The sequence below is a fragment of the Danio aesculapii genome, chromosome 5 (genome assembly GCF_903798145.1).
Source record: "Danio aesculapii chromosome 5, fDanAes4.1, whole genome shotgun sequence".
Taxonomy (NCBI): domain Eukaryota; kingdom Metazoa; phylum Chordata; class Actinopteri; order Cypriniformes; family Danionidae; genus Danio; species Danio aesculapii.
Genome location: NC_079439.1, coordinates 6,451,913 through 6,462,487, shown reverse-complemented (window position 1 = coordinate 6,462,487; position 10,575 = coordinate 6,451,913). Strand labels below are relative to the sequence as shown.

Below are 10,575 nucleotides of genomic sequence, written 5' to 3'. Positions count from 1 at the left end.
TTTGGGGAGCCCTGCTCTAAATAAATAGAGAATAGGACTTTTGTGTGTCCTTTTTGTTACCTAACCCCTCCCCAAATATGCACTTTCAAAATAGAGTTTGTAACCGTAAACTCACTAGGAATTGTGGCCAATCAAACACAGTCTGGGGCATAGTAATGATCCTGTGTGCAACGTAGCAGTCTGTATTTTGTTCTGATCTGCTTGTTTTTTTTTAACCGGGATTTTTCACTCAGGATTTAATTGAGAAAGAGGAAACACTGGTCTGTGTGTGGCTCTTGGTGTGTCCATTTCCCTCTACTAAACTGTCCAGAATTTCATTACATGATACCCTTAATACAAATGTCACTGTTGAAGGCCAGTCCACGGAAGTGCAGCTCTGCCAGCCCCAACCAAGCAAGCCAGAGGCGACAGCGGCAAGGAACCAAACTCCCCCAATTTGGGTGGAGAAAAAACCTTGGGAGAAACCAGGCTCGGTCGGGGGACCAGTTCTCCTCTGGACAAACCTAAAGGCAGAGCTGCAGTCTGGATGTTGGAGAGGGTTGGGAATGGTGAAGTCCTGTTTTTCCTGGCCTTACTTTATGTTCCTAGTGAAGAGAAATTAAAACAGAAAATGAAACCGAAAATTAGTTATAAGCATAGAAGAAGGACCTCAATGAGGAAATTTCATTGAATGATTGTAGAGAAGTCTGTAGAGAGGCTCAGACACAAATTGTGAACACAAAATTGGAAATAATACAATATAACTGGCTAACAAGAGTTCATATAACGACAATATTACTAAATATTGCGCATAAAAGTGGTAAAGTATCTTCGACATGATTTAGTGAAAAATGTTGTGCAAGTCTCACCTGTTTATGCATGTTGTGTTTGTGCTCTGGTCTGTGAGCAGTGTGGTGAAGAAGGGGATGCTGGGAGCTGCTCAGAGGGACACAATTCACTCTCCTTCAGCTCCGCATTTTCTCTGACCTCATCAAAGGTGTACGTCTTTATGATCTTCCCATTCCTAAACACAGTCTGGAGCAAGTCCTCTCCGTACTCCTCCAGACTGCCACTTCCCTCTTCCAGTGTCACCAGACCTCCGCTGGGTGTCCTGTGAAGGGAAAGCCGGCCTTTCTTTGACTTTTTAGTGGGGTCTGCAATGGGGTCTTTAAAGACGTTTATGGGCACTCCGTTGGTCACCGCATAACTGCACTTATAGCAGCAGCTGAGCAGATCTCGGTTCAGTTTCTGCAGCAAAGCTCCTCCAGAACCAAAGCCGATGTTCTCAATGCTCCATCCTTGCTTTTTTATGCCCTCCAAAATGTCCTGTAAAGAGTCTATGTCGATGCCATCCCCCTGGATGACTCTGATGTAGGGGGGCAGCACCTTATAGCCTTTGGAGTTCTCAAGCGGAGGGAACTTCTCTCCTAGGATCTCGAGCACCTTCAGCACTGTTTCTAGAGGGTCTCCTGAATCGGGTCGGACCACCAACGGGGCGTCTGCACTACGCATCTCCACCAGAGCCCTTAGTTCTTCACCCCAGATCTTCTCACAGGCGTTATAGATGTCATAGCTGTCGCTGACCACAGATACAGGGACGGATGGGAACATCTTGACAATGTGTTCGAAAGCGTCCTTCTCGTGGTCCTTTCCCCAGGCTGTGATGGTGCTGTGCTCTGCGGCTGGCACAGAGAAACCAGCAACTGGCTCTTTAGTGCCGTAATATTTCTTGATGAGGCTGATCCCAGCCACAGTGTCTGTTCCTCTGAAGTTCACCAAGTGTGCAGATCCACCAATTCCAGCTGTTTCTTGAGATGAAACTCCTCTGTAGCCGAAATCATGCAGCTTACATTCAAGCCCGTCCAGGCTTCCAGAGGTTTCCATCAGATATTTGGCCAGAATCTTCTTTTGCTCTCGCGAGTTGGTAGCGACAGTGATAGGATACCAGATCTGCAGAAGAATCGTCTCTATCCAGTTAGTCAGCCAGTAGCACTCATCGTCTGTGTTTTCCACAGTGAACAGCACATTTCCACGTGGGATTACACTTCCCTCTGGCACAGCCTTGATCTCGATGGGCAGATGGCCGTTGTACTTCTCCAGAATGTAATTCCAACCTTTCTCATTGAACATGTCGTCATGAAAGTGTTCCCGGTACACTTCCTTTGCTTCCTGAATCTTCTCCAGAGTGACGACCTGTCCTTTCAAGTACTTGTGGAGAACATACTGCAGCCCGTAGAAGACCGTTGTGTCATATCTGATTTTCCTGGGTTTGTTGGGGTTGGCCTTCTTCTCACGGCACTCGAAGTAAGAGTACATCTTACTAGTGTTGGGCGGGTATTGGTTGTAATGTGTCACCTTGTAGGAGTCAGTGGCTAACAAGAAGTTAAAGTCAGCATCTTCTTTATGCTTTATCTCTCCTGTTTGGCGGCTGGAGTCCTCTGAAGCAGAGCTAGCCGGAGAGATGTCATCAGTCTCAGAGAAAGTGTCCAACACAGGAACTCTATCAATCTGAGAGACAGTGTCAATCTCAGAAAAGTGTCCTTTGGAGAAACACTCTCAATCTGAGAAATCTTGTTAGACTCAGAGGCAGTCCTAGACACTGTGACAGAAGAAGAAAAGATAGTAAAATTTGATCAATATGTAGGTTAGTCTATAGTTTCTTGATTCATCAATACATAAGCCGAAAACTGAAAAATTCCATACCTTTGAAAGCTGGACTCGCCCTGAATATAGCCTCTTCTTCGTCATCAAGAACAACTGCAAGTCCTGAAGAAAATAATATACAGCATTCAAGAAATGTAAAAAAAAAAAACAAGTGAGGAACAACTGATTTCAAATTCAGTTGCTTCCCTATTGCACTTACCTTGATATTTAGAGAAACGCTGAACCAGTCTTCTTGTGTTTGTAGGGTCGGCCTTCATCTTGCGGCACTCGAAGTAAGAGTACATCTTACTTGTGTTGGGTGGGTATTGATTGTAATGCATGACAGAGTCAATCTCAGAGAACGTGTCCATAATAGGAACTCTATCAATCTGAGAGACAGCGTCAGCCTCAGTCTCAGAGAAAGTGTCCATCACAGGAACTCTATCAATCTGAGAGACAGCGTCAATCTCAGAGACAGTGTCCGTTGAAGGCACACCAGCAATCTGAGAGACAGCATCAGTTTCATAAAAGGTGTCCATTGGAGGAACACCATCAGTTGGAGAGACATCATCAGTCTCAGAGAAAGTGTCCACTGGAGCAACACCTTCAATCTGAGAGACCGAGTCAATCTCAGAGAAGGTGTCCATCACAGAGACACGGTTTGTGGGAGAGGAGATGTCAGTCTCAGAGCAAAGAAACGTCTTAGAGACACCATCACTCTCATGTAGGAAAACTACCACAGAGACACCATCATTCCCAGAGGAAGTGTCCTTTGGAGAAAAACACTCTCAATCTGAGAATCTGGTATTCTCAGAGGCAGTCTTAGACACTGTGACAAAAGACAGAAAAACATCAGTATGCTGGTTAGTCAACTAGTCCTCTTGATTCATTATTACATATACCAAAAATTGAAAAATTCCAAACCTTTGAAAGCTGGACTCGCTCTGAATATAGCCATCTTCTTCCTCATCAAGGAACAACTGCAAGTCCTGGAGAAGATAATATACAGCATTTAGCAAAACGTAAAAAGGACAATTGAAGAACAATTTAATTCAAATTCAGTTGCTTCCCTATTGCACTTACCTGATATTTAGAGAAACGCTGAACCAGTCTTCTTGTGTTTGTAGGGTCGGCCTTCATCTTGCGGCACTCGAAGTAAGAGTACATCTTACTTGTGTTGGGTGGGTATTGATTGTAATGCGTGACAGAGTCAATCTCAGAGAACGTGTCCATCACAGGAACTCTATCAATCTGAGAGACAGCGTCAATCTCAGAGACAGTGTCCGTTGAAGGCACACCAGCAATCTGAGAGACAGCATCAGTTTCATAAAAGGTGTCCATTGGAGGAACACCATCAGTTGGAGAGACATCATCAGTCTCAGAGAAAGTGTCCACTGGAGCAACACCTTCAATCTGAGAGACCGAGTCAATCTCAGATAAGGTGTCCATCACAGAGACACGGTTTGTCGGAGAGGAGGTGTCAGTCTCAGAGCAAAGAAACGTCTTAGAGACACCATCACTCTCATGTAGGAACACTACCACAGAGACACCGTCATTCCCAGAGGAAGTGTCCTTTGGAGAAACACTCTCAATCTGAGAAATCTGGTTATTCTCAGAGGCAGTCTTAGACACTGTGACAAAAGACAGAAAAAACATTATTAGTATGCTGGTTAGTTGGTCGATTGATTGTAAAAAAAAAAATCTTAAATCCTTAGTTAGGGCTGGGCAATAGTTTGGTTTTATAAATAAATTAGAATGTGGCATCATCGCTGTGTTTGCGAAGGTTCACTTTGGGTGCGTGCAACATGATTTCGGCTGGCACCGCGCATGATTTTTTTTTTTAACTCGAGCAAACAGTTCGAGTAGCGCTGCAACTGATTTAAGTTCAGTTTCAAACACTTTGAAGAGATTTTGTCTGAAACAGATACGACATCAAAACATCGACAAACAAACATCTTTATAATCTGTCCATGCGTGATCATAGGGAGAACCAGATTACCAATAACTCTTGGCTAGAAATTGCAACAGTGGGAAAGGAAGAAAGTTTTTGTTAAAGTTTGTAAAAACCTTAGGGATACGTTTGTTAAAAGCCCATGGCAAAAGCGGAGACCTGGGTGGTTTTAATACACAATTAAAGAATATGTTTTTCCACAAATCATAGGATTTACACTGATGTATATATTACAATTTTGAATGTAAAACCATTTAATAGTTACAAAACTAAAATAAAGTCACACATTATTTCTTTGATAACTGGAACGGAATATTTGAACCTATCAGTTTACAATATACTGATGCCTGTTTTTCTAGGCTTTATTAATGATAATGGACAGGAATGTTGGAACATTATTCCCTTTTTAGCATATCAGTGGAAGACAAAGTAGCCAGACAGTAATGTGTGAATTGTTGAGTGAGTTAAATAAAAAAGCCATTATTTTTTGAAAAGTGTACTTTTTTTTTTTTTTGCTTTTTTCACATATATACACATACATATATATATATATATATGTATGTGTATGTATGTGTATATATATATATATATATATATATATATATATATATATATATATATATATATATATATATATATATATATGTATATGTATATGTATATATGTATATGTGTGTGTGTGTGTGTGTGTGTTCTTTTTAATGTAAACTTTATAAATGCTTTGGCAAAACATTTGTATCATTTGTCATGCCAATAAAGCAATTATTGAATTGAGAGAGAGAGGGAGAGAGAGAGAGGTTTGCCTCCTTTAAAACTCTCCTTTTTTTAGGGCTCATTTTAAAGAATTTATTGTATAACAGTGGTTTGTTCTGTAGACTATCAAAAAAATTATATAGCTTAATGATTTTGACCTTAAAATGTTTTCTAAAAAATTAAAAACTGCTTTTATTCTAGCTTAAAGCAAATAAGACTTTCTTCAGAAGAAAAAATATTATCAGACATACTGTGAAAATTTCCCTGCTCTGTTAAACATCATTTTTTTTTAAATAAAAAAAAATTCAAAGGGGGTTTAATAATTCTAAATTCTAATTTCTGATTTGTAGTAACGTTTTTTGAGTGAGGTCCTAAATCGTTAACTGAAAATAGTACTACAATTAAATATGATATGGTGCACAAATTTTAATGTTACACATTTAGCATTATCAGCAGCAGTAGCGAAGATAATTTTTCAGAATATTGAATATTTTACAATTTATTCAGCTGGTTCTTTTTATTTTAGTTTTATTAAAATTACAAGTTACTGAATCATTTATTGAAAATTAGACTAAAATTACATAGGATATGGTGTGCAATTATAATGATTTAGATTTATCCATCTAGCATTATCAGCAACAGTAGCGAAGATCATTTTTCACAGTATTGAAAATTTTACAATTTAAATTCATTAAGCTGGTTATTTTTTATTTTATTTTCATCAAAAGTTTCTTGCATTACTGTTTTTGCAGACTGTAAAAAAAAATGGACGTCGTATCCATGATACTACCCATAGGTCACCCATAGGTTTCTGAAGAGAGCAAATGAAGCTACAAGTGGGCGTGGCCAGCCATTGCCATTTTGTTCGCGCGTCATAGCTTAATGAGGGAGAGCGGGATGTTGCCGCTTGTGTTTTTGTAATAAATGGAAAAGCAAATTACATTGTCTCCTCGCATTTTTGGCTGATCCAAAAAATGGTCCAATCTGTGACTCAAAAACTGTAATGTGATCCGAACTGTAAAATTTGTGATCCGTTAAATGACTAATAGCTACCGTAAATATCAACACTGTAGGACAAAACTTGCTCAGTGCAGTAATCTAGCAGATACAGCGGCCCGATGCAAATAAAAGCAATAAAATATTACCCATTATAGCCAAGCATAAATAATTTATATGAACTGATATAGCACAAAATAAAACTGAATAGCTCTCTAAATGTCAGCACAAAATAATAAGGAAATAAATCATACTGGAAAAGTCCCCTTTTTAACAATTATGAGATTAATTTCACTGTAGTTTTTAAAAATGGTTGAGGGTAAATATCACTATAAAGTGCCTTTGAAGATTGAATTAGTCATTTATGAACATAATGCGAAATAATGAAATTCTGATGTTTTAATATGATTGGTTAAACCTTTACACACATGCAGGTGACATTATAAGTGTTTTGAAATGTTTTTGTCAACTTTTGCCATATTCTTTCATTGAATGGATGGGATGTCCCACACACTGCCCAGCCAACTTCAATAAGTCTAAAAAGTAGGTAAATTAGATCAAATTAAAAAGATTTTTAAATATTCTTATTGTTTTAAACAAGTTATTTGATAAAGTAATTTTAACAACTTTTATTTTGTTTTCATAATTGTATTAATCATTTTGCATGTGTCCTAAAGTTTGCTGTCCACCCTGTAATGATATGGTAATTACCCATTTAAGAAACACTCTGATGTACTCATTGGAATCCCCATGCCCATTTTGCCTTTCTTCAGAGGAGGATAAAACATGTGATGTGCACACAGTAACTATCTACACTTATGTTTCCTATTTTTTCTCATATTGTGAAACTGTGAATGTTGTCAAGCTTAACATGTCCACCATGTCATATATAATCAAATATTAATTCATATAAAAAATTCCGAAATTAAAAATATAGATTTTAACTGTGTACAAAGAGCTTAAATACAGAAACACTTTGCCAGCTGCAGGTACAACCTGTGTTGAATAAATGCTATCTTTAGCCAAAAATGTCCTCCCTGTCACAAATCCGTCCTTGACAGGGTGGACATACAGTATGCATTGTTATTGACACTTTATTTATTTATTTAGTATTTTATTGTTAATTTTTTTATGTTTCAACACTTATACACACACATACTACACCAGTAGATGCATGAGTGAGCAATACAAACCTTTTGGCTATATCTGTGTCAGTCTATATACAGAATATCCTTTTAAAGTCCATATAATGGAGCTCATTGACTGTTTGAAATAGAAATATGGTTCTAAGTACATTTATGTAAACATCTGTAATCTAATTATTTACCTTATTCAAAAAAAAAAACTGCATTATTAAGGTGTTTAACTTGAGTTGCTTTCAACATTCCCTTCACTCCTCCAAAACAATGTACAATGTAAAGATTTACATTCATTACCAAATTTAGGTCAATTTGAAGGATAATAATTGTTTATTTGCCCATTAATTTGCATATTAATAAAACCTAATGGATAACAGAAGAGGCGGCATGGTGGCTCAGTGGTTTTGCAGTAATTAGTGAAAACAGAAGTCGAATTCATTAACTTTTACAACCCTTTATATTAACTTAATATTATATTAACCCTTTAATACTTCTTGTTGTACCTGTTGTTTTTCAAATGTTCATATTTAGTTACTAGATCTAGTTACTGTCATGTCAATGTCCACCCTGTCATCTTGCTTTTTATGAAAATAAACAAATTATTTATAACCTCAGCAAAACATCTTGTGTGATTTCTTAAATAACCAATAAGAGCCAGTTAATATTGTTTGAAAGTTTGACAAAATATTTTAGATCTTGGGTTTTATTTTGAAAAGAACGATTGCATATTTTATTGGGAAATAAATGTTTGTCCATTATTTCATCATTATACATAGACTTTTTGCATAATCTATAAAGTTGGGTTGGTAAAGGGACACATTACCTTTCTGAAAATATGCATTTTATAATCACACTGCAATGAAAATCTACTTATGCTACTTTGAATTTGTCCATGATATGGTTGACACAATCTGCGGTTTGTTTACTGTTTTTCTGCTTGCAGATTATTTGTAAAAAGTGCAGGAGCTTGACCATCATTCATTTCTTACAGCCTAAGGTCTAAATAATACAACAACTATGTGATTAAATCAAAAATCTCAAACTTTTTTTGAAAAATTTTATGTCTCGAAGGCACTTTATAGTGATAATGACCCTTGAATTCATATTATATTATATATCAATAAATCTTACTATGATAAATCTTATTGTTAAATTTTATTATGACAGTAAGGTTCTTCAGGAAAGTTTTTCTTTAGCATGTTTTATAAGTTAACAACCTTCAACTCCGTGCATTTGGTTAAGTAGTGGGAATTTAAAAAAAAAATCGCCCAGCCCTAATTTTAGTTGTCTGGATTCATCATTACATCATAAAGCAAAAACTGAATAATTTCATACCTTTGAAAGCGGCTGGACTCGCCCTGAATAGAGCATCCTCCTCCTCATCAAGTACAACTGCAAGTCCTGGAGAAGATAATATACAGCATTCAGCAAAACATGTACATTTCTGCACTCATACTGGCTGAGAATATTCACTGTCTCAAAAATACAGACTTTACTTCAAATACAGTTGCTTACCTTGATATTTGGAGAACCGCTGAATCAATCTTCTTGTGTCGTTGGTCATCATGTTTGATTCTGAGGGAGAAAAATATCATTTAGCTTTTCTGAACAAACACCAAAATCTTAATTTCATCATCTAATGTGTTTTCCACTATGGATGTTCATTCTTCAAAATATCTTCTTTTGAGTTCAACAACAGTAAGGAAATAGCATGTAGAAAAGCCACATGAGGAAGAATAAATGTGTTTTGTGGTGAACTGTGGCCTTTAACTCACCAGGTGACATGTGACATTTAATTTAAACATTAGTACATTATAATGTAATGTTAGACAATATTAATATGTGAATTAAAAAATGTTCTAAAAAAACAGTACTTCATTGAAAACATTAATAAGTACTGCTCTATGAATCTCTTTCAGCAATAGTGTATTGTTAAATTATGTATTCATGCTAATGATCTATTCTCGACGCAAAACGACGAATTTTGAGTTTATTCGTGACTAATATGATGTATCTTACTTCAGTAAAGTACAAAACATGCTAAATAAATAAATAATAGAGTAAATCCTGGATGTGTTCGGCTTGGTTTATACAGATATTGTAGCATATTCGTCATGTTCCTGCACCACATTGAATTTAAGTACAAGTATATGAACCTATAAAGCTTAAAAATGTATACACTTAGGTGTACATGTGTTTTACCTTGATTCTGGCAGCAATTCATAGAAATATATTCGTTATTTCTCGCCATATTTTCTCGATTGTGGTTCATCATAGCAATACAAAACGATTATGAGGTAATTGGCAAAACAGGAGCTTATACAGAACATACGTCAACGTTCCAAATTAGAACGCATTCTAAAGCCCCGCCCACTCAAGGAGCTGCAGAGACGCACGTCAACAAGCGGCGCCATTTTAGAACTGACAAACTACAGGCTTATACACAGGGCTTAATTTGAGCCGGAACATGCCGGATGCGGATCCCGCCGCTCAATTTACCGATTCCTCTCGTCAACCGCTCTCTTCCCCCGTCCACTGTTCACTTTTACTTTTTTTCCGCGACTCCTTAACCCTCCTCACTTTCGTCCGCGATACGCACCCCCCCCCCTCTCTCGGGGTTAAATGCCGGATCTGTTACCCCGATCTGTTCCGGGACCTGCAATTCACAAATTAAGCACTGCACTTATTATTTATCAAAATATTTCTTCTGCCCTAGGAAAAAACATTCACTGTGTGTGCAAGCAACTAATTTTGAATATTTTCAGATATGTGGCATATTAGGTTTAAAATATATTTAATATGTTTAATATATTTAATATGTAAAAACCCAAATATAAATTTGCATGTCTTGCATGTAATGTTTATATATTACATACCAGATTTATGTGTGGGTCTGTTGTCCAATAACTTAATTAAAAACTTGTCTATTTAATCAACCTAGTTAAACCTTTAAATTGCACTTTAAGCTGAATAAGGGGAGAGCGGGGCACAAAGTAACACTTTTTGGTTTTGGCCAAATAATGAACAAAGTAATAGGGTTCGACAAATCCTATTTTTTACCAATAACACACAAGCCTCTCCTACAAATGAGCACTGGTTGTATGATCGCCGGAC

The 10,575-nt window shown here is 37.1% G+C and overlaps 1 protein-coding gene across 1 annotated transcript; it reads right to left on the bottom strand.

The window, feature by feature from the left end:
- Nucleotides 1-852: 852 nt before the first annotated feature.
- On the bottom strand, nucleotides 853-9,028 carry LOC130229903 (uncharacterized). The gene is made up of 7 exons (XM_056458923.1): nucleotides 8,977-9,028; nucleotides 8,797-8,862; nucleotides 3,706-4,253; nucleotides 3,525-3,611; nucleotides 2,843-3,392; nucleotides 2,683-2,745; nucleotides 853-2,519 (listed from the first exon to the last, which is right to left on the bottom strand). The coding sequence occupies exons 1-7, from the start codon at nucleotides 9,026-9,028 to the stop codon at nucleotides 853-855; spliced, it is 3,033 nt and encodes a 1,010-aa protein (XP_056314898.1).
- Between the last annotated feature and the right edge of the window lie 1,547 nt (nucleotides 9,029-10,575).

Excerpts from the sequence above, each read along its gene's own strand:
- LOC130229903 (XM_056458923.1), bottom strand. The coding sequence starts at position 9,028 with ATGATGACCAACGACACAAGAAGATTGATTCAGCGGTTCTCCAAATAT. Across the intron at positions 3,393-3,524 it reads TTGGAATTTTTCAATTTTTG|GACACTTCCTCTGGGAATGA; the intron begins GTATATGTAATA and ends TTTTCTCCAAAG. Across the intron at positions 2,520-2,682 it reads GGCGAGTCCAGCTTTCAAAG|GACACTTTTCTGAGATTGAC; the intron begins GTATGGAATTTT and ends GTTTCTCCAAAG.